The sequence below is a fragment of the Filicampus tigris genome, chromosome 5, assembly GCF_054856515.1.
Source record: "Filicampus tigris isolate MCC_2025a chromosome 5, RoL_Ftig_1.0, whole genome shotgun sequence".
Lineage (NCBI taxonomy): Eukaryota > Metazoa > Chordata > Actinopteri > Syngnathiformes > Syngnathidae > Filicampus > Filicampus tigris.
Genome location: NC_141221.1, coordinates 12,420,176 through 12,444,268, shown reverse-complemented (window position 1 = coordinate 12,444,268; position 24,093 = coordinate 12,420,176). Strand labels below are relative to the sequence as shown.

Below are 24,093 nucleotides of genomic sequence, written 5' to 3'. Positions count from 1 at the left end.
TGGCGTAGGTTTTTCATTTATTTATTACAGCAAAAAGTCAGCTGTGGTGCTCATGATCATCTTTTTCTTACGGATTAACTCTATTCCAGGGTTGCCACAGTGAATCAACCTCTTCATCTCCCTGTCTTCTGCATCATCTCTAACTCCAGATGTCTGCTCAGCTTCCCTCACCACATCCCTAAAATTCTTTTTATATACCGGTACTCCATTTCCAGTGTCCTTCAACCAATATATCCCGATTTATTCTGCACACGTCCTACACTGTAAAAGGCAACAATCAATAGGCATAAAATCTAAAATTGTATGTCACCATAGTAAATACTTTTAATTACAAGAAATAATACAAAACGTTAATTTTTACAGCGGTAATTTGTAGAAAATATTATTCCTATGAAAAATGAAACACTTTTTGCACCGTAAATGAAGAAAATGTTGGACTGTAATTTGACGGTAGTTTTGGCAACCATAGCTGCCGGTATTTTTACCATTTGTCGGGGTGGCATGGATCAGTGGTAGAGTGGTCGTCTCCCAACCCAGAGGTTGTGGGTTTGATTCCCGGCCATTGTGACCATGTCGTATCCTTGAGATACATGATACTGAACCCCCAGTTGCTCCTGATACTGCGTCATCAGTAGGTAAATGAGGTACACTGTGTGAAGCGTTTTTGAGTAACAAAGAAGGTAGAAAAGTGCTATACAAGTGGCAGCCCATTTACCATAGAAATATTTGATTAATGTAAATGTCCAGATGAAAACTTTTTTTTTTTTTTTAAATGTAAAAGTTTTTTTTAAACTATATATCTATATATACTACTATCTTGAATTAAGTACAAATTTTAAGTGGAAAATAAACAGTAGCATTAAATGACAGCATTTTATACTGTAAATGTTGAAAATGTGTTACCGTAATTTAACGGCAGCTTAACCATGTCAATGGTTTGTTCTTTTCTATAAGATCAAGTAGCACACAATCACGTTTTTTTGTAAGGCTCAGCCATCAACGGAACACTTTTTAAGAGATATTTTATGTCAGAGTTTTTGTAATTTGATGCATTGTTCGATGTTTATGATGAGTAACAGGGCTGCTCTGGTTTGATTCTTGCACTCCATTCCAATTGAAAACACTGAAAAATGATGAGAAAGAGAAGGGGGAACTTATCCTGGATTCACCTTTGATCAGAGCAATTAGATGTCGCTTCTGCTGGGTCATGCATGACTAAAAAAAGTGATCTACACTTTTTTTCTCTTCCTCTAGGTGGCTGAATAGGATTTCATAACAGAGCTGCATGTATATTGAGTAACAATTTCAGAGCATAATTACTACTAACTAAAATATGTTTGTGATAAAACGATGTTTTAACAAGACGTTAAAGGCAAAATCATACTAAAAATGCTTATTTAACACTTTTTTTTTCATCTGTTGTGTTTGATTTGTAAGGGCAAAAGAAAAGCCATCATAGGGGAGGCTCAAGGGCTTTTTGGAATTTCAAATATTTAGGAATCACTTTTACGACAGTTACATTCTATTTCATACAGTATTTTACACAAGTGCATGTTTGTGTAATTCATAAGGAGGACAAAAATGTCCTCAGTCTACATTCAGGAGACTTGAGGTGTACATGTCGCAGAAAGCCGGAAATGTAGGTCTGCTGCTGCAAAAAAAAAACATGCATCCTTAGTTTGAACCACAGAATGCTTTCATCCTTTAAACTGAATAATTCCCTCAATATGGCATCTTACATACCAAGTATATTCCAATTTTACAAAATCTGCTATGGCGCATGGCTTTAAAGTCTCTATTACAACCCCTGGGCCATGTTGTACATACCAAAGTCTCAGCCCAAACATTTGCTCCTGGCGGGCTTTCAATGTGTGTCAGGGGGAAAAATGACAGACACGTGGCGAACTGGCAGTCTTCATCCTTGTGGTATGTCACTATCAAATTGTAACAATCTACCTTTTGGTTTCTGAAGATGTTTCAGATGATAAACAACAATTGCAAACATGATTGCATTTGGTTCAACTACCACCACCTGCTTACGACCTTCTGACTTAAAGAGGAAGTCAACCCAAACATATTTTTTCCCAGAATATGGTCTATGCTGGCCCACGAGTCTAAACACGGCATTTTGATTAATATTATGTTTGTGGAATATGATAAATCCAACCGTTTTTAGCTATCTTAGGAGGCGGCCATTTTGTCACTTCTGTCGACTGAAGCTGCTCAGGGCTGGGCTCAGATAACGACCAATCATGGCTCAGCTTCAGAAAACAGGAAAGCCGTGATTGGTCGTTATCTGAGCCCTGAGCAACTTCGATGTCATCTTCAGTCGACAGAAGTGACAAAATGTCTGCCCCCTGAGCTAGCAAAAAACAGGTGGATTTGTCATATTCCACAAACGCAAAATGAATCAGAATGCTGTGTTTAGACTACTGGGCCTGCATAGAACATATTCTGGAAAAAAAAATGGTGTTGACTTGCACTTTAATGACAGAATGAATCATCAGAGGACTGAACACAAAGATGTCAATTAAATGGATACGGAGACTGATGAACAGAACACAAGGCAAGCTTATATGTGACTTCTCAGCAATGGAAGTGAATAAGCTCCAACCACTTCAACTAGTGCCTCATTTTGTCGACAAAGAGGCCTCTGCTTTGCAGGGCACAGTTCAATGCAGTCAAAGGAATACAAACCAAATGAAAAAGATTACATTATCATGTGATGATGATAAAAGGGTAGATTAAGGTTATCCATTCACTAAATGATGCAAAGCAGAAAAAAAACGAACTTGTTTTTCCCCAACATGCGGATGTGGTTTGCGCCGGCGTGTGGTGCTTTTTTCCATGTGGAGTGTGCACTTTATTCAATTTGGCTGCCTCTAATTAGTTTAAACACTGCCAGCACGGGGAGAACATTTGTGTGCTAACACCAAGAAATTATTTAAAAAGTATGCTTCAAAATTAAGCACATAGTTCAATTGAACAAATGACAAAAGTACACAATGCTGCTTTGTCTTTTTCAAACACACATCTGCTGATTGTTGTAAAAATGTAATCCAATTAGCACTCCTGCAGCAGCTATGTCTGTCTCCCACCGACAAAACTGAAAAAAAAAAAACCACTCAAAAACAGACCTGCTGGGAATTTTCCATGCTACAGGCTAATGTCGTGCTCTTGAGAAATTTCATACTATACTACTGACCAGCGCAGGCATGGGCAACTGGTGTAGTCAAAACATTTATGGCCCTGTGATTAAATTAAATTGTGCTTTATCTTACTTACACAGACGCACATACCCCAACACAATATTTGTATAAGAACCAGCATGTACTGTATATGCAAACCAGAATACTGTACGTCAAGCTCTAATGCATGCACAAAATCATACAAAATCAGTGGTTTTAATATATTCAGATAAGGTTCTGTTTTCTTTTTAAAGTTACTGTACGTTTATTTTTGGAAAAAAAAAAAACAACATTTACTAAACATGTTAAAGCTACGGATGAAGATGTGGAGTTCAACTCCCCCATTAACATGAAATCTTAGAACTTTACAAACTTTTTTTAATGTCATCATTTCCATAACAGACAAATATGTAATCATGTCCACAGATTGTAAAAAAAAAAAGGTTGGGGAAAAAAACAGTGCATTAAAAAGTGCATGCGCTATGTAAAAAAACAAACAAACAAAACAAGAACCTTGATTAACGTAAACTAAATGTTAATCTTGAACTACAGTATTTTTATTACAGGGAGAGGAGAAAACGTTTTATAGTATCAAAGCAGTCAAAATGCTCACCTATAAAACGTTTATTAATGATGTTAATTTAAGGGTTAGAGTTAGTTAGCCCTAACCCTAACCTTATTCTAACCCTATTCCGAAGTTAAATTAGTCTTTTAAATGATTTACTGATCAGATAATAATCCACAAGAAAGATGTTAGGACTTTGTCTAGCTCAGGTAATAGTACATTTTCTCAAATTCACACTTTTTAGTTGATGTTAAACATTAATATTCAAAATATTTGCAGTAGACGGATGTCGAGGACCCCATGACTGGATTTGCCTTGCCATGATGACTAAATACTGTATGCTACTGACCACAACACAATACAACTGCAACAGTCATTGAGGTACAGTATCACATGTTTCTACCTAGAAACAGTGTGCAACTTTCCAAACACAATTCCGCCAGACTCAAATATTCCAAAAACAAAACAAAACTCCAGTCTTATCTTTGTTTCCCTTAATGTCAAGCATTCAGGCTTCATACAGTGGAGTTACCGTGCCATCTTTCCACTCAATCAGGATTTCTCCTCGCTGCATAGTAGGGGAGGACAGCGGATGGCGCATGGCGTGCTCCGTTAACGGGGCCCTCTCACAGGGCACAGGGGACCCTGGAATGCTCGCCTCTGGCCTTGGAGTGTACGATTTCAAAACACACACCACCTTCTTCCTTCTGGCTCACCCAGACAAGACATTTGGGACAGTGTGACGCAAATGACTACAAAAGTCTATATGCAGTTCTTTTACGTTGATGTGTTTACACTCACCGATTGGAGTAAACGTTGAAAATAAGAATGACTGTTCCAAGCACGAGAGCCAAGGAGCTTAAAACCAACATGGTAATTTTCCAGCTCATGCCTGTAAATGTACATAAGCAGTACATCATTATTTTTATGCAACTACTCATTAACTTTTTAAAACTGTTGCACATGTTTTGTAGACTTCCACGAGGTGCAGTAGTGGTTCTTGAACTTTTTACAGCAAGTCCCATCTAAAAAAAGTACTTGGCTTTCCAAGTGCCACCACCATGACCGACTTGTAATGACAGTGGTGCAGTAGGGCAAAGTGTTCATGAAAACAAGGCAGAGGTTTTATTCCTAAAAAGTACATCAGATATTATTTTAAGACACTGTAAGTTTATGCAAAAATTGAGGATTAACGCTGTGCTACGGGTGGCAGGGTGGGGAGGGAATTGACGTAATATAGAAATGTATTGTAATATAAAGTTAAATACAACTTAACTGTACTTATGTGCTGTATTGCATATAAAAAATAAAATCGTTTAAGCCATCGTAACATTACGCAGTTTGAACATGTATTTTAGTGATTCTTTCAGAGTAATGAACTTCAATACAAGAACTGTATGACGAATTAATTCAATACTTGTTATGGTCACTAATATATTGCAGAAGAGATCTGTAAAAATTATAAATACAAATCAGATAAAATGAATACATAGATACACCTGATTTAAATAATATTTTATTGTACATTTAAACTTCTCGGTAAAATAAATAAATAAATAAATAAATAAATAAATGGCGCTTTCTCATACTGATGGTAGTCTACTTCACTGTGATCCTGAAAGTAAATAAATTAATTCATATTAAATTAATATTAATTTATATAATGTGTTTTCTATGTCCGTCTGGTCAATTAAGAAATTAATGTTCAAAGAACTATATAGGCGCCGCGTTATACAGTATTTAAGCTCAAGACAAGCAGACACGTAATATTCGTTCTTTCGATTCTCTGTGCTGTAGCTCCATCTAGTGGTAGAAAAATAACATTTAATTTAGTAGCTACTGTTCATTGCTGTGTCAAACATTTGCTCCCTTCAAATACAAGGAAGAATCCATTGAAACTTTAATTATTGTACCATAGTCCATGGTGAAGAAAACCATGGTAGGATCCTCTGGGGACTTCGTGCTTTGGGGAAAAACATCAGACATGTCTTTTACTGGAAATTCTTCTGTGACTCCATCACTAAATGTAGCTTCAACTGTCAAGGAGGGAGAAGAGAAATACATCAAATTAAATAGATCATAGATTTGGACAAAATGACTGCATTCGCCGGTTATGGGTGTGCATACTAACGTCTAGATTTATGTGAAACCACAACAGTAGGTGAGTAGGTGGCTGACTTCCAGCAAGAATATATTGATTGATACAAAAGTGCACTTAAATTAATTAGAGCCAGCCAGGGATTTCTTACAGAAGTGGTGGGAAGTGAAAAGAAAATGTTTTTTCTTAGTCAAGAATTGAATCAGAACTTCTACTTTAACCAGTCCAAATATATGTTCTTCTAATTATGTGTATTTTTTATCACCTCTGTTGTGCAGTACTGTTTGAAAATTGAAATATACTATATCATTCTGCTTCTTTTTAAAGGGAAAGTCAACCCCCCAAAGTTATTTGCAATAATATCACTAGTCTAAACATGGTATTCTGATTAATATTGCATTTGTGGAATATAAGTTACGCAGTAAAATCCTCCCATTTTTGTCCATCTAAGGGGTCAGCCATTTTGTGACTTTCTGTCGACTAAAAATGACATCACAGTCACTCAGGGCTCAGGTAACAACCAATCACAGCTCAGCTTCAGAAAACAGGTGTGCCGTGATTGATTGAGCCCTGAGCAACTGCGATGTCATTTTCAGTCGACATCTTAATTCATACTCCACAAACGCAATATTAATCAGGAATGCCATGTTTCGACTAATGGGCCTGCCCTGCATAGAACATATTCTTGTAAAGAAAATTTTTGTGTTGACTTTTAAATACAATTTAGATTTTGAAACTGTAAAAACTTGAAGGCTTAAGTATTTGTACCCATCTTCCGATGTAGCCCCACTATAATCACAAAGAGTATATTGTGTAGGCCTATAAAAGAACCATATGGATAAGTGATTAGCCTGGTAATCAGGTAACAATGAAACACAAGGACTAAAATGTCTTCATATTGAATGAAAATAGCTCTGTCAGTGAGGTCATCTGCAACAACACACATCCTGTCGAATCAACCCTCCCCCACACAAATAGATTAGATTCCACTGAGTTGATTACCAATGCTGTTTGCTGCCAGCAGTTGCTGGACTTGCTTTGTGGTATCAAGCCACTCCTTATTCTTTACATTGTTTGTTTAGCATTCTATTTTTGAAAAAAAAAAAAAAAAAAAATTGTAAAAATCAAGCAGCCCCACTCTGTGTCCTTGCTTCACTATATAGTATACTGTTTGTAATGTAATGTATATCACTTTGGAACATTCTCCTCTCTGATTGAGTGCCAGTGCAGAGTAGAAATGCATGGTCATAAAGCAATACCACAATGTACCTAGCCTCCTCAAATTGTTTATGCCTTTATATCTAAATAATACAAATTTGAGTTTTTTTAGTTTGGCTTTTACCTAATTTTAAGTAATTTATCTTTTTAGTTTACTGATTTTAGTTCTTCAATTATATTACTGTTGTTGTTAGCTTTTAGCTCCAGTGTTTCCTCATGGGGGGCCCTCCGCGTTGGAGGGGGGGTAGCTGCCCTTCCCGCAGGGGCCGACATCGCAGGGGCTCCTTGGGTCCGGGTGGCCGGGGGCCCTTACACTTTGTGTGGGGTCCACCCGGCTGATCCGGGCCGGGGGTCTCTGAGATGGTGGCACTCCCTGTGGCCCGTGGACTGTCATTCCCCTCAGCGTGAACGAGCCCCTCTTTGGTACCCTTTCCCCTTTCCCATATGGTTCCTCTGTGCCTTGTCATGTCTTTTTTACTAAAGCTTATACGGTTGTGTGCTTTGTGTGTATATGTGGGGTGTGTGTGTGTGTGTGTGTGTGTAGGTGCGAGTGCTGATGTACTGGCGGATATATATCTTTGGGTTTGTTGGGAGGGAGGGCGGGAGCGGGTCCTCATTTTTAAGTTGTTTATGTTGTGTTTTGGACATTTTTACTGGACAGCACTTTGAGTTGCATTCTTTTTGTATGAAAAGTGCTATATAAATAAATTTGATTGATTTGATTGATTGAAATGTTAACCCTGAGGCCTTGTGTGATTTTACAGCCCTTTCAGTTTGTTTGTGGCCATATATGCATACAGTATATATTCATTTTGATATATTATACCAATACCATCTTTTTTTCTCTATATTGCTAGCCTAATTGTAGTCCTTCCATTAGAGCTTTAACTTCTTAAATTAAAATGTAATTGGTCATGGTCAGCAACTCCACTTCTTAAAAATCGAAATGGCATGATTCATTTGCTAAATGCAGTAAGCCATTAAAGGCCTCTTTTGAAAATGAAGAATATTACTTGAAATTGCTCCCATGTCTAAACATTGAAAAATTCATGTAAAGAAACAACGTAATCTGTATATTATTGATATATTAAAAAGATTAGGTTGTAAACTAGTAAACTAACCACATGTCTTGGGAAGGTTAATTTATATTTGCTTCAAGCGGAAATCAACACAAACATTTTTTTCAAGATTATGTTCTACGCAGGCGCACCAGTTGAAACAAGGCATTCTGATGAATATTGCATTTGTGGAATATGACTTAAGCAGCAAAATCCACCTGGTTTTAGGCCATCTCAGGGGGCGGCCATTTTGTCACTTCTGTCAAATGAAAATGACATAACAGTTGCGCTGGGCTCAGATAACGACCAATCATGGCTCAGCTTCAGAAAACAGGTGAGCTGTGATTGGTCGTTACCTGAGTTCTGAGCAACTGCAATATCATTTTCAGTCGACAGAAGTGACCAAATGGCCACCACCTGAGAAGGCTAAAAATAGAAATAGCCAGCATTGATTCCAGATGGTTAAGCATTACATTCACTTTTGATGACATCGGAATGACTCTTTCTCCTACTGATTTAAATGATAGTCACCTCCATATTACTTCACTGTGCATACCCAGGCCCACCCATGGCTCCGCCCCTGGTCTCACTTGTTATTTTTACTTACCGTCTTGAATTTTTTTTTTTTTTTGTAATTTAGTTGTCTGGTTACAAGCACGTTCATGGTGCTAAATGTTTTATTTATCTTGGCCCCATTTTTTGTTTTAATATTACAAATACCTGACATTTGAATGGGGTTTTTGAAATCCACTATATGTACAAAAATTCTTACATGCTTGTCTGTCCATATCAGAGATCGCACTTGGTAACAGGATCGGTTCCATTGATTTCCCCAGAGAGTGATGTGGTTGGTGGTTTTGATGGTGGTGCTGCTGGTGTCGAGTGTCCCTCCCATCACACAGAGTCTGGTTGTCGAGCGTCCTCCACCTGCTGCCCTGCTGGTGAATCCAAATAGTACAAACATTGTTTTTACAATATCCTTAAAGAGGAAGTCAACCCAAACATATTTTTTTCAAGAATATGTTCTATGCAGGCCCACTAGTTGAAACAAGGCATTCTGATAAATTATGCGTTTGTGGAATAAGCGTTAATCCACCCGTTTTTAGTCATCTCTGGGGACGGCCATTTTGTCACTTCTGTCGACTAAAAATGACATCACATTTGCTCCAGGCTCAGTTAACGGCCAATCACAGCCCACTTGTTTTCTGAAGCTGAGCCATGATTGATCGTTAATGGAGGCTAAAAGGATGGCTAAAAACAGATGGATTTTGCTGCTTAACTCATATTCCACAAACGCAATATTAATCAGAATGCCATCCTTCAACTAGTGGGCCTACATAGACATACTCTTGACAAAAATATGTTTAGGTTGGCTTCCGCTTTAAAGAAGAAGTGAAAAATGCTCTTTACAATAATATGTTCTATGTGCCATCGACATAAAGTACTTTGCTTGCTAGGCCGGATTAAAGTAAATCCTTACCTGTTTATGTTCCCGCGATAGGAAGACCAAAGTGGACTCTTGCGTTGCACTGAGGTGCAGCCCCTTACCGAGCAAAGTTAGGTGGCCTTTCTTGGAACAAGACCATTGCTGGCTTCCTGCACCACTGTCCACCTCTGATGCGTGTGCTAACCGGTCACCAGGCTCTTCATTTTGAAGGTGGCAGGCTTGCAAGTGGACACCCTCAAACTGCTCCTCGGGAGCAGTCAGACACTCCCCTGTGTACTGGTTTCTGAGAGCCTGGCTCTCAGGCAGCCACAGCCATTCTTGGAAGGCTGAATGCGGGTCGCATTGTGCCAGCGACACCCTCCCTCCAGGGGAACCATCTTGTACTTGAAGGCATGTGCCCAGCAGCTTGTTTCGGATGTTTAAACCAGATACCTCTGTACAGGAGGAAGGAACAATTATTTCGATGAATATGAACTCTGGTGTTAATACGTACAATTGACGCAATAACGCGTTTACATAATAAAAGACTCATCATCATTTCAAAATCAGTGGATACACAAAAGATACACAAAAGATGTCGTGAGTCAAAATGTGAGTTTTGTTATATTACTCAGGCGTGTCAAACTCGTTTTCATCGTTTCCCTCAAAGGGGTGCGTGGGAAAATCATTAAAATAATCTGTTATAAAATTTTGTCTATTCTCTATTTTTGGTGTCAGACCAAAGCAATAAAATTATTACTTTGGCACCATCTGGTGGAATATTGGGATTGGTGTAAGATTTAATTCAGTGATGATAGTTTTTTCGGGCGGCACGGTGGTCGACTGGTTAGCACGTCCGCCTCACAGTTCAGAGGTCGTGGGTTCGATCCCGGCTCCGGCCTCCCTGTGTGGAGTTTGCATGTTCTCCCCCTGCCTGCGTGGGTTTTCTCCGGGCACTCCGGTTTCCTCCCACATTCCAAAAAACATGCATGGTAAGTTGATTGGATACTCTAAATTGCCCCTAGGTGTGATTGTGAGTGCGGCTGTTTGTCTCTGTGTGCCCTGCGATTGGCTGGCAACCAGTTCAGGGTGTCCCCCGCCTACTGCCCAAAGACAGCTGGGATAGGCTCCAGCACGCCCCGCAACCCTTGTGAGGAGAAGCGGTACAGATAATGGATGGATGGATGGATAGTTTTTTCGTCTTCATTTTAGATGTCCTGTTTTTTTGGCAGTCCATGAATACACCTCATGCTCCTCAAAAGTGTAAGTGAAAGCATGTTTTTGCTAACTTCCTTGCTTACTCAGCTATTGATAATTCTTAGTCTGTTTCACTTTACAGTTTGCCTGTATTCCCTGTAACATTTATTATTGTGTGCGAATGCCAAAAGGTTCGTTTAATAACCTAATACTGGTTGTGAAAGTGACGTGCATGCTAATTTATTTAATGATTTACGTGGTCAGGTCATTTTGTGCTAGCATGTTATTTAAGCTAGTGTGCTAGCAAATACCACTGATGAGCCTCATGGGAAGGTGGTTTGTTTGTGTTGAATAATTTAACTACGAATACAGTTGTTTAAGCAACATGGGTGCATGGTTGCGTACATGCTAGATGCATGACATTTTCGTTTTTGTTTTTTTAAACAACAAATTTAAAATCAGAACTCAGAAGTCATGGAACATAGTAACAACCAAATATGAATACTATTGTTCAAATTATAATGCATGTAATTTTGGTGCAGATTCTCTGCAAAAATGAAAAGAAGAAATCCATTTAGAAAGAAACGTTGGAGTTGACACACTTGATTTACTTCAGTGGGCCACAACAAATAGGTCAGGATCTGGTCCCCGGGCCTTGAATTTGACACATGGGGAGAAAATTGTTGAGTCTCACAGCATTTATAAAATACATAATTTATGACCCACAACCACAACAGCTTTGGTGTTAATGCTTGCCTCTCAGCATTCACACAATAAATAGTTTGATACACGATAATAATTTAAATGCAGGTTTGTCTGTGTCTACACAGCATTGTCTTTTGACTTAAAGCCAAGCAGTGTGTAAATGCTAAAATTTAGATCCAAACTTATTTCAAATGATGTCACATAGAATGCAACGAAAAGGTCCTAAATTGTTTTCTTTGAGACTTGGGGGGTCAGGAGCTTTAAGACATAAAGCAAGGAAACAAAAGACCAGAATCTTAATGTAGGCTATATGAAGGATCAAAGCTAAACATTGTTTCCTTTGACTCATTTCATCATTTCAATGTATTTGTGTTCATTGTTCTGACATTTTATGTTTATATCAACAGATTTGAGTTACAGAAAGAAGAAACAAAGCCTTGAATCTGAGATAAGCACCTTCGACGCTTTGTATTTGTCTTGATCTTGGAACTGATACGGTAAGAATTTGCACTTGGTTTACACATTGTTTGATGCCTGGTCATGTTTTCTAACGGCATCAGTCGGCAATTAAAGTGCCACACTTATCTAAAAATGTCTTGCATGATGATTGAGCTGAGGGACAGCTACACTGGGTGTCAATGCTTGGTTCTCATTTTGACAAATGACAGTATTTGTCTAAGTCTTGCCTATAACATAATACACACTTCTGATTATACAGACCGGCTTTGGAGTGAATGCTTGAATCTCAGCATTAACTATATTTGAACACATTTTTGATGCACAATAACAACCTGAAAGCCTGATTTATTGCATTTACGCACCATTTTCGTCAGACTCAAAATTATGCAGTATGTAAGGACTGAGAGAAACATGCTTGGCAGAGTTGCATTCAGAATGGAGTCCTGGACAAGCTCACTTTGCAAAGAAGTAACCTTTTGAACAAATAGTATAGTTGTTTGATTAGTCAACAGGAAAACCAAGTTTTTGAGTGTGTGTGTGTGCGTGTGTGTGTGTGATACTGACAGCAGCGTCTGTCGATAAACTGTGACGCTAAAAGCAAAAGTTGGTAAGAGTAGAGAACACAAATTAATTAAAAAAAAAACCTCAACAGTTCAGTAAATAACGTTTCAGTTACGAGATCAACAAGCTGTTATCATGTCTCACCAGTGAAGATGATGAGTGGAAGGAGGTAGCCAGACTTCAGAGTTCTCCCCATGGCTGCAAAGACTTCAGTGGGCCAGTCAGACAGAACAAGTGCAAGTAGCTGGAAGGTGGACTTCATGCTGCCTCTCGCCACTCTTGCATGAATTACTGTGAGTGGATGAATGGAGGCAGGGTGGGGGAGGTGGGGGGATCGCATTCCTTTCCTAAACTCCTAGGGACCGCCATAACTTCCCTGCATCACTTCCCATTTAAAAGCACAAGCAGACTTTTTGCACTATTAAGTGTTGGCCATTGCTATTTTATTTACATATCCTGAGTCCAACTTTTTACCTGTCAGTTGAAATTTGAGCTATCAAGTCTGTGAGTGCAATAGTGAATTCACACTTAAAGTTACTTTACTATATTATTAAATATGAGCGTTAGTACTTTAGAAAAGTTATATTCCTTCATGGAATTGCACGTCTGATGTATGAAACATTCTTGCAGGGGTGTGTATGGCCCACTTGCCAGAGATTGACCATCCCAGGCTGTTTTATACAGTTAAGTATTTCCTCAATGGTTTCCATGCTTCTGTATTTCCTTCCTGTGCACATAATAGTTGTTTTTCCTTCTTCTGACTAACACCCACCACAGTTGGTGATCTAATCCGTGTACATGCAAATGACCAACAGTTTCAAATAGTTTTAAGGGCATAAATCTGTTAATGGAAGAAAACATTGTTCCACTTTGAATAGGACTGTCCACTCATTATGGTGAAAAATGGGACAGCTTTGGAGGCCAATGTGGTCACATGATGTTCTTCCTCTATCGGGAAGCTTGGCAAAAAAAAAAAAAGACAACAACATAGATATACAGTTTAATATATATTAAAAACAACAACAGCAGACAAAGCAAACCACATTCATCATTTTAGCAGTAATTTTGAAGTACCTGTAGGTAATTTTGATTTTATTTGACTGGGGAAAGGACTTATCGGGAAAGGTAAATAAATGAAACAGGTCGCCGTTGGGGGATTCTAGTCAAGTATTTAGGTTATCAATTATTCTGATGAAATGTATTACTTGTATGTATCAATGACTATAACAAATGAAAGTTGAAGAACACATTCAAGCAAGCAAAGATACTGTACATGATTAACAGCAATAATTTGCCTCGTTCATTTGTATCTAATTCCCCAGTTTCTTTCAGTCTTTAGCAGTTCAATGTTGCCATTATGTGGCACGTAAACCTAATCATGGTAAGTTTAGTTCCTTTGTTACATGGCCCCTTGTTTTTAGTTTTGGAAAAATATAGTATTTGTATAATTTCACATGTCCCGTTTGCTTTTTGTTTTTTTGGGAATAAATACTTTTTTTGGGGGGGGTTAGGGGTGCTGGCAACTTCCCGGCTTCACTGCATTTGGGTCCACCTTTTGCCTCCACATTGCAACGAGTGTGTGAAACATTATTTCATATTGCATTGCAACTGATCTCATAGCCAACCACACATCTGATGTACCACCCTACATAACCTCAAAGCAAATCCGTACTGTATATGTACAAAACGCATTGAAAAATCCATCCATCCATCCATTATCTATACCGCTTGTCCTCACAAGGGTCGCGGGCGTGCTGGAGCCTATCCAAGCTGTCTTCAGGCAGTAGGCGGGGGACACCCTGAATTGGTTGGTGCTAACCAGTCGACCACCGTGCCGCCCGCCTGGAAAAATATAAACTGTAAATGTCTGATTGTAAACCCAGAATGCCACTAAATCTCGTACTCGCAGTTTGCAAATCCCAAATAGTCCAAAGTACATGACGCTGGCATGCTGCACAGTAAATCAAAGCAAATTAGGAGGTACACACGCATAAAGTAAATGTTATACTACATTAAAAAAAAAAGATTGAACTGGAGAGATTTCATCTGCAATGCAAAATAAGCTACTTTGTGGCATATTAAGCCTTACAAAATTCAGTCTTCAGTAAAATAAAAATGCTGGATGTGTACTGTATAAAACAAAGACACCATGAGTTGATTAAAACAAATAGGTTTATAGTGCAGTGATCCAAAAACATGGTGGTCAGAATTTACACATTAAAATCATTACAATATAAACACAAATATAAAAATGTTTTGATTTTATAACTGTTGTTTATGTATGTTTATGTGATGCCTATCATTCAAGTAGTTGTACTCTATGTACAGTTAAGAACAAAATGATTCATATGTTTATTTCGATAAGTGATTTTTAAAATATCTTTGTCTCTGAATAATTCTCTAGAATCTAAGTCAGGATCTTTTCGAATATAGCAAATGATCCTTTCATGCAAATTCGATAAGGCACATAAATACATTTTTGTAAACGTGCAAAACATTTTGTCGCTTATGTCATATCAAGATAACAGATGGCAACTCAGCAAAAAAAGTCACTTGTCCTAACATGTCTTCACTTTATGAATTACTTTAGGCTTAACTTTGCACATTAGGCAGGAAGAAATGCATTAAAGCAGTATAAGGCCACCAAAACAGTATCCTTCCTTACACAGATTACAATCTCAAGACACTTTCCACACATTAGCTTCATATTTCAAATAAAAGTATAACATGTACATATGAGGCTTCTTACATTTTGAAAATTTCAGTGTTTATGACTTACATAGTCAGATCTGTATACCGGGTTATTTGCAGAGGTGGGCATTTTACGAAAGTTTGCCAGTCCATCATTCCTCATCCGTCAGCAGCCTGGGCACCCGTCTGTCATTTGTCAGTCCGTCATTTTTGGACCGGTCCATCAGTCTGACAGAATTCCCACCTCTGGTTATTTGGTTTCCCTTGAGTCATCATTTGCAGTTGATGGGAAAATAAGTGAATAGGCTGGTGGAGGTTCATCCGATTGAGACAGGAAGTTGGTGGTGCTCATGTAAGAAGGTGGTTCGTACGATGGAGCAGATGGACCCGTGTGTGATTCTGGTGGCGCTGATGGACCAAGATGGGCCCCTGAGACAGATGGATGGGGAGGAAATGCTGGAGTGGGTGGATGAAATGCTGGTGGATTCGGCGGAGGGTGAAGGACACTGGATGACGATGAGTGTAAAAAAGGAGAACCATATGACGAAATTCCTGGATTAAATCCCCATGCCATGGGCACGGAGGGATTCATGGACGGTGGACCGGCATAGTTTGACGGATTAGTCGGGTAAGAAGGCGGAGGCACCGAATATGCTTGGGCCCCTTCGTATCTGTGCGGGGATGGATGATAATGAGGCACGCTGGCTGCTGCAGGGTGGAAGTCACCACTGTGTGGGGCCCAGCTAGGACCAGAAACAGCAGGCTGAGATGCAGATGCTAGGTTTGGAGGTATGATGATCACTGGGAATGTCACCTCAGGGTCAAAGGCAAAACTGATGTCAAGATATACCTGAGGGAAAAAAAAGTCATACACTGTGAATCTGAAAGCAGCCTGCTAAAATATGGGTGACTCACAAAAAGCTTGAAAGGTGGAAGTCAACCAAACATATTCTTTTCAAAAAGATGTTCTATGCAGGCCCACTACTTGAGACACTATACTATACACATTAATATTTGGTTTGTGGAATACGAGTTAAGCAGCAAAATCCACCCGTTTTTAGACATCTCAGGGGGTGGCCATTTTGTCACTTCTGTCAACTGAAAATGTCATCACAGATGATCAGGGCTCAGATAACGACCAATCATGGCTCAGCTTCAGAAAACAGGTGAGCTGTGATTGGCGGTTACCTGATCCCTGAGCAACTGTGATGTCATTTTCAGTCGAGAGAAGTGACAAAATGGCCAACCCCAGAGATGTCTAAAAATGGGTGGATTAAGTCATATTCTACAAATACACTATTAATCAGAATGCCTTAATGTTTAAGCTAGTGGGCCTGCATCGAACATTTTCTTGAAAAAAATATATTTGGGTTGATTTCTCTTTAAGCTCCGGGAAGTAAGAAGAGGAAAACTGCTGAAGACATTGCACTCAAAAAGCGACGTCAGAGCATTTAACAATGAAAAGGAAAAAGACTTCACAAATCTCATGTGCATATAATGGATAGTTACTGGTAGTTACTTCTTACCTTTAAGACGTATTCCACTGAAATAACATCACAGTTTTTGATGGTCGTCTCCTGATTAGTGGGAATCTTCACAGCCCACCTGACCTCCTTTTGTGAGTGGGCTCCAATATTCTGGCCGGCCATTTTGTTGATAGTGCTGTTTTCGTGTTTGGTACTACTGCTGGCAGTGTAGACAATAACTTGGGAAAAACGCACCTTGGGAGTCATGTCACTGGAGGAGTTGTTGTTGATTTTTGCAACAACTACTGCTGTTTCTCCTGAGGTCATCACAACACAAAAGGATTATGATTTATTTTGGCAAAAATAGAGGGCAAGGAAGTGTTATTCATACATATTAACTTTTCACTTTCAGTGGAAATGTATAGCTAAATAATAGAATCCGGCCATGAGGTCATGTGTATAGGAACACATTACTGTACACATTACTAACCTGGGGCGTAAGCTGTCCTGTCAACAGTAACCTCCATGTGTACTTTTCCACTTGAGAAAATCCCCAACTCTTTGTCTTTTACTGCAACTTGGCGTAACTAGAAAAAAGACGCATACAATAAACAACACTTTTAATAATATGAAGTGATAGATTAACAGGGACAGTGTGAAGATTTTCCTGAAGTCATATGTGAGTATCTTTTAGTAACATGGAATAAAAATTTAGACTATCACCTGTGTAGTGCCATGTTGCCAATACAGAAAATGGTTCATACTGAAGCAAGACGACCCTGACTAATTAATACAGTATATCCCTCATCGAGGTTATTACTCTGGGCTATGTTGAATAATAAATATAAGGAAGAGTTCCAGTAATTGAAAACTATGCAATGACACACACTGCACTATTTTATAGTGCAAAAACAAAAATGTGGAAGTTACAATTTCCCCATTTATTTAGCTTTTATTGCATAGTGCAGTGGAAGCTCAAAGGTTTAAAGCCCTGAAGTCGCACAATTCGGAATTTGACTAAAATCTCTTCGACACGTTGTGTACAATGTCGACATTGAAGAATTAAATCTGGGCGGGTGTTCTTGCTTTTCTCTTTCTCTTGTTTTGAATGCTTTTCTTGCAATGCAAAGAAGAACCAGATCAAAAGTAAGGTAGTTTTCTGCAGGTACATGTGTGTTAGGTTAATTGAAGACTGTCTAAAGGTGTGGATATATTATTGATATATAATGTGAACATTTGTCTATATGTGCCCTGTTGGGTGACCAGTACTGCGTGTCACACAGAATCAGCTGGGATAGGCTCTGGTTTACCTGACCATAATGTGCATAAGCGCTAGCGAAAACAGATGGATGAACATAACAAACCATCAGAGATTGTAGCTGTGGGAAGGACTTGGAGCGAAAAGTGATCACTTTGTCAGCAGTCTTGTCAACTTTCCAACTTCTGGACAACTTGACTTCAAGCATGTAGACAATCTTTCCATAGGTGCCCTTGAAGCTTGAAGGCATGCTCCTGTCATAGAAAAGAAGCAGAAGCACAGTAAATAACATTTAGTGAATTTTAATTGACCACGAAAAAACAGAGCAACCCATTGACAGAGTATGTTACTCACGTTGATGGGATGGTAAAGCTGAAGTTATACACATGGACACCTGGGGGAAGAACAGTCTCTGCAAATGAGGAGAAATTGATTATATGAGTGAATAAGTAGATTTTCAGATGATTACTTGTATGGATAATAAGAACCAAAAGATAAGTGCAATATGAACACAAGTCATTGAAAATCCATTAATTTATTCAAGTGGTTCTGGCTATTCCCCCCTTCAATACATCCAAGTTCTATAGCTGTAATGGCATGTTCGGTTCGGTCCACCTTGCGTACCGTTTCTGATCAGTTTTTATTATCAGCGCGAGCTTACGCATGGGCGCTAATGACTGTTGCACGCGGGAGAGGAGGGTAGCGGCACAAAAGAGAGAGCCAGAAAAGAGCCAGAGCTCGAAGGTCCCCCCGTGCACTGCGGTCTCCTATTTGGCAACATTCTGGCGTTCCTGTTAAAATCGTCGATGGGGAAAGGTACGTGGAGAAATCCCAAAGTTGTGTGTCGACATTGCTACATGAGATTGGCGGCTATGTTGCAGCTAGCACGTCTAACATGCACGGCATCATCAGACTGTAAATGTTTCTTAGACGAGGGAGCAAAAACGTCAAACTGAAATAGCGAGATTTATCATATTGCAGCGTCTTCCAGGAACACGCCGTCAGACGTAGTTTAATCATCACGTTTTTATTCATTCAAGTACAACTGCTCGCGCTCTTCTTCACCGCTGCTCCACTTGCTTGCCGTACGATGCATTCATGAACCTCGGAAACATAACAACTCAGCAACACAAATCCGACCACAACACAGATAACCCAATTCATTACAATATGCTGTTGAACATTCAAAGATTTCAATGCCTAAAAAGTGTATACAATTTCATAAAGACTTATAAAAGTTACTGTATTTTTTTCATTATAAAATAGTTTTAATATAGTTAGCGGTAATTGTAACTGTTATTGTATTTTTTTTTCATCACAAAAGGTGTATATATGTCCTGTAATGACAACTTGTCTTTAACTTAAATACTTAGACGTGTCATAGGCTGTTGCTGCTGAGTGTTTAAAGATTTCAATGTCTTAATAATTTACACAATTAAGAGATCTTTATTGTTAGTATATTTTTTATTCTGGTGTAATTTCTTAGAATAACACCCGAATGGTTCGCTTTTATTTATTTTTTCAAAAATTTTTACCATTTACTTGTCATCTTTTAAAAATAAACATATTTAGAAATAAATCTGTTTTTTTTGTACGGAAAATATACCGAACCGAAGTTTCCCAAAAAACGAACCGAAATGTGTTTTAGTGTACCGTTACACCCCTAAAAAGTCAATGATCGTTTGAATAATCATATTTCAATTATTACCAAAATAATCGTGATTACTATTTTTTTTTATAATCGAGCAGCCCTAATCAGCTGTCAATCACAGGTCACAGACAGCCATTCACTCACATTTAACTGTCATTAAGTGGTAATACAAATAATCTGACACACCTTGTACTGTAAATGAACATGAACATAATACAGTACTAATAATGAACCACTTAGGGCAGTGATTCCTAACCAGTGCACTATGGGAAATGACACACTTTGACTTAATTGGTCTAAAAGTTATCTATTAACCACAAATTATGAAACTGTTGTGTTCTTGCGTCTATTCCAATAACGTATTATGACATGGATTGAAAAATATAGTGTCTCGGCTCCTTTTTTTAAAACCCTGTTTGACACAGAGCTTTTAATAAACAACTGAAAGGATCCCTAGACAGAGGGTTTATGAAAATCCGACAATTGAGATTTCCAACTGTAAAAAGAGGCATGCGGCACTGCCTACCATTGGAGCTTTCAGCGATTAAGAAGTGCTTGAGTTTGAAGTATCGACGGCCTGCCGAGTGTGTGTGGTTGTGGTTTCCACTCCTCGTCGTCCATCGTACTTGAGCGTCTCCCTTCACTTTGACGAAGAAGCTTTGCACGGCTGTGGGCTTTTCCACGGCCAGCGTTACTTTCCCCCTTATGGGATCCCCTTCAGAGAACGTCCCGTCCTCGTTTAGCGCGTCGTAAACCACCGTTAAGCTTTTAACAGCGGGCATATTTCAAGAGGGGAGAAGCGCGACAATTAGAGAAACTAAGAAAAAGTCAGTTACGCTCGTTATCGATCGATACTAGGTTAATATTTACGTTTGTTCCGCGACCCTCACTTATGGAGCTTGCCAGTTGAACAGGCCACTCCCTGTTGATGTGTCCGCTGCCCACACATGCAAAGGTCTCTGCTGCCATCGCACGTTCAAAGTGGAGACTGGAGGAGAACGTCAATACGATTGTAATTTAGGAAAAATACGGAATGAAGTCCTTCCTACAATGGACATTGTGCAAAATTAGTGCCATATAGTGGTGAACCAATAGAATGCAACGACCTCCGTTAAAACCGCGTGCATTTATTTTGAAGCACGCTCACTACACTACACTACACTACACTCACGGTGACTGCTAATAAGGCCTATGCGCCTAAAATTAATTTGAACATGCGCTGTTTTTTATCAGCTGGTTGTTGTGTTCTTTGGAGCTGCGATATGTAGAAGTATCTTAGTGACTTTAGTGTTGCACGTTATACAACTGTATTCAGGTTTGCCATATGCACTTGAATCCAATTCTTCACCACAAATTATGTCGGGGTTTACAAACATTGTAATGCAAGGCCTCGTGTTTACTAAAGTTGAACTGTATGTCAATATACAGTATTAGAATATGGTAGACAAGTTCATTTTGCTTTTCCCCTTCCTTCCACTCCTACAAAATTAACCACAATTACATAAAACAAACAAACAAACAAAAACAACATTATAGTTTTTATTTGCTTCATGGTGTGCCACCAACAGAATGTTGCCTCGGAGACCAGACCGTAACGCTGCCAATGTGGTCAGTGCTAAGGTGTGAGGAGGAGTAATTGGAGTCAGGGTCGCCATAACAACTTTAGAAGAAAGTCGTTTAGGGACCTATAATGCAAGTAGTGAAAAAAGGGAGTCAGCATCTAAAGACGTTGGTGCAGGTTAAAGTCATTTGAGTCTTATACCCCCTTGGGGACAAGAAGGTACAGAAATGTTTTGTTTATTGATAACATGACAAGGCAAGGCAGATTTATATATGTAGCGCATTTCAAACACAAGGTAGCTCGATATGCTTCACATAGCTAAAAATACAACATTCATACAAAATTATTTAAAGATGTATCATGCTGAATCAACTTTTTAGAGCATTTAGCCATGTTGAAATGTCTTTTCCCTCACTAAAAACACAACCAAAGTGGAGTTTTCCTCCGTTCATCCATCTTCAAGCATTCCTGCTCTTTCCTCCTCTCTTAAGGCCCTGATACACCAAACCGACGTCGGAGGTCGTTAAGCGTCGTTGCGTCTTTAGGCGCCATCTGATTAGTGTAGTGGCCACCGTCGTAGTGTCATAACTCGTCTGTAAGCGTCTTGGGGGCGTTTAAGCATATTGAATCGGCGTCGCCAGTCGTGACATTTGGTCACGCTGATTGGCTGTTAGCTAGCAAATCAGCACGCGGAGCACCAACGTGAAGTGACAAAGGCGGAAAAACAGTGAGCACGCCTCCGTTGCCTTAATCTTCTTACAAGCACAAGAGCGAGGGTTGAAAACATAAGTATTTCACAATACCGTGTCAAGAACGTGATGGTTTACTTTGCATGGGACTTCATCGTGAGCGAAGAATAGAGCCGAATGCATTGTTTACGTTGTTATAATCAACCCCCGGCCAACATCTTTCCGGTTGGAGTTGTCTAACCATTAGAAATAGTGACTACCGCCGCCGATGGTATGGAAGGGTATTACATCTTATGCATGCGCAGAAGGTACTTTAATGGTCAGCGTCGCTGTCTGTTGTTGTGGTGTGTTTTGCGAGCGTGACGTGCCGACAGTCGGCCGGACGCTACAGGGGGTAAGCGTCTGTTACTGTTGGTGAACGTCGTTTTGGTGTATCAGGGCCTTTAGCACCAGTCCCGACCGAAGAAAACGACCGGGTCCTGACATTGTTACGTAATAATGCCCCGTACCGCCCCTGCCAAGTAAAAACACGCCCACTTTCTACAGAAGCCAGAAGTGGTCGGCCAAAGGCATACATGTTTGCACCGAAGCTGGGGAAAGATTTTTGTAGTTGCAATGTTTTAGTTTTTAAAATGTGCAAAAGGAAAATGACATTGATTTGATCATATTATTTACCAGTCAGAAAGCTCCTGCAAACACATTCTTCCATCGTCTCTTTGCATTTTACTGTTTGGTGGTGGTGCACGCTGCGGGCTTTGGGACGACGTCGTGAAAGTGGTGCGGCAGCCACACGGGGAGAGGCGGGGTTTTGGTGCAGGCGTTACTTCCGGGTTGGAAAGAGCCACCAAAATAACTCATCTTTCATAAGAAATTTGATCGCCATTGTGCTAAACGTAATGTATCATCATGTATACGCCTATATTTAACTGTGGAAAGCTTAAAATAGCATGATATATCTCCTTGAGGACATTTAAAAGCAAGGGGGTGGGGGATGGGGTGGGGTTCAATGATCAAGATGCATTACAGTGAAAAATAATTAAAAGGGAAAAGTAAGCATCAGATTCATGCTTAGTCATTAAACAAAGCGCTGCCTTGCATTGTTGTAAACATAAAATGCTGGATCATGGCTATGACTATCATCGACTACACATTTAACACAGACTATTTGTTGCTCATTGTAAACTAAACTACTAAAAGACAATCAATATGAGGTGTGAAGTGTATTTAGTGTCACACGAGGTATCTTAAAAAGACTTGTTCCTCTTCAATTAATCCATTTGGTGAAAATTTAAGTCACAATCCAAAGCAGGAACTCATTAGCCCATGTACAGCAATGTGTATGTAGGAGAAAAAGTGGGGGTGTGGTCAAGTGTAGTCTTTATTAAGATTAATGAACAGTTTGACATTTTTAGTCCTCTGTCGGAATCGATAATTTTAATACTTGCAAGAGCCCATGGGGATCTTAGCTTGTGGAACACACATCCTGGCCGCAGAGTGAATGTTAAATGTCCAAAGGGGTAATCAATTCCAAGAAATTAGCTATTGATCTCTTATAGTTTTGTAATGGGTTATCTATTGGTTTGCTCTTTCGTAAAATTCCAATATCAGTCGGATGGAATTGTGTTGGTTATATTGCTGTGGGATGTGAGTGTGTATGTGTGTGTGTGTGTGCGCACTTACAGCTCCTCTATGTATGTATTTGTATATGCGTGCAGGGTCACGTTCCAATTAGAGCAGAGGGCAGATTTGAAATAACATGTTTGGAAGAATTTCAGTGATTTACATCAGAGACTCAGGCTGCTTTAAAGTTTAATACTAATAACACGAATATTACTGTACGCTGACTGGATCTGAATACAAAATAAAAAGACTAAAAAACATTTTATTTGATCAGCAGCCATGGATCAGATTGCAGTAGACCTTCAAAAGTCAAACATAATCCAGTCCATGACACAAGTGTCTACAGATAATGCTCAAAGTAACATTTTCTACATTTTAACTGTCCTTAGTGCAAAAATAATTTAGTCATTGTATTAATAATGTGTAATACGGCATTAAAATAAAATCTCCAATTCCCAATATTAATCAATTTCCCCATTGTACCTTCAGAAAAAGAAAGGACAATTTCTCCCGTGTAAGTTTTTACTCATCAACTTCCACAGAAATAACAGAAATGTTTTTTTCTTTCTTTTACACATGATGTGAAAACATTTACTTTATGTGAACACACTTGTTATTAAACATTAGCGCTGCACCTCCTCCACATTTCTTGCATTATTTTCTCATATGGAGTAAAACAGGT

The 24,093-nt window shown here is 39.2% G+C and overlaps 3 protein-coding genes across 7 annotated transcripts in view; 1 reads left to right on the top strand and 2 right to left on the bottom strand.

The window, feature by feature from the left end:
• Nucleotides 1–3,398: 3,398 nt before the first annotated feature.
• On the bottom strand, nt 3,399–12,755 carry LOC147147317 (uncharacterized). Of its 2 annotated transcripts, none has more exons than XM_086031860.1 (6): nt 12,620–12,755; nt 9,608–10,008; nt 8,900–9,065; nt 5,667–5,789; nt 4,555–4,645; nt 3,399–4,460 (listed from the first exon to the last, which is right to left on the bottom strand). In XM_086031860.1, exons 1-6 carry the CDS (start codon nt 12,735–12,737, stop codon nt 4,262–4,264), a joined length of 1,098 nt encoding a protein of 365 aa, XP_085887986.1. In that variant the 5' UTR covers nt 12,738–12,755; the 3' UTR covers nt 3,399–4,261. The 2 variants fall into 2 exon arrangements, with proteins under 2 accessions (XP_085887986.1, XP_085887987.1); XM_086031861.1 differs by having other exon boundaries at nt 8,900–9,062.
• Nucleotides 10,481–24,093, top strand: part of LOC147147315 (uncharacterized) — a 315,327-nt gene continuing 301,714 nt past the window's right edge. For all 3 annotated transcript variants that reach the window (XR_015086958.1, XM_086031864.1, XM_086031863.1), the window contains exons 1-4: nt 10,481–10,816; nt 11,863–11,952; nt 12,623–12,768; nt 13,106–13,158. The gene's annotated coding sequence lies outside the window, so the exon portion shown is untranslated. The remainder of the gene's footprint in view (nt 10,817–11,862; nt 11,953–12,622; nt 12,769–13,105; nt 13,159–24,093) is intronic.
• On the bottom strand, nt 14,630–22,542 carry LOC147147316 (arrestin domain-containing protein 3). Of its 2 annotated transcripts, none has more exons than XM_086032177.1 (6): nt 22,467–22,542; nt 18,245–18,302; nt 17,997–18,144; nt 17,123–17,219; nt 16,693–16,949; nt 14,630–16,016 (listed from the first exon to the last, which is right to left on the bottom strand). In XM_086032177.1, the coding sequence occupies exons 1-6, from the start codon at nt 22,498–22,500 to the stop codon at nt 15,417–15,419; spliced, it is 1,194 nt and encodes a 397-aa protein (XP_085888303.1). In that variant the 5' UTR covers nt 22,501–22,542; the 3' UTR covers nt 14,630–15,416. The 2 variants fall into 2 exon arrangements, with proteins under 2 accessions (XP_085888303.1, XP_085888302.1); XM_086032176.1 differs by lacking the exon at nt 22,467–22,542 and adding an exon at nt 20,068–20,539.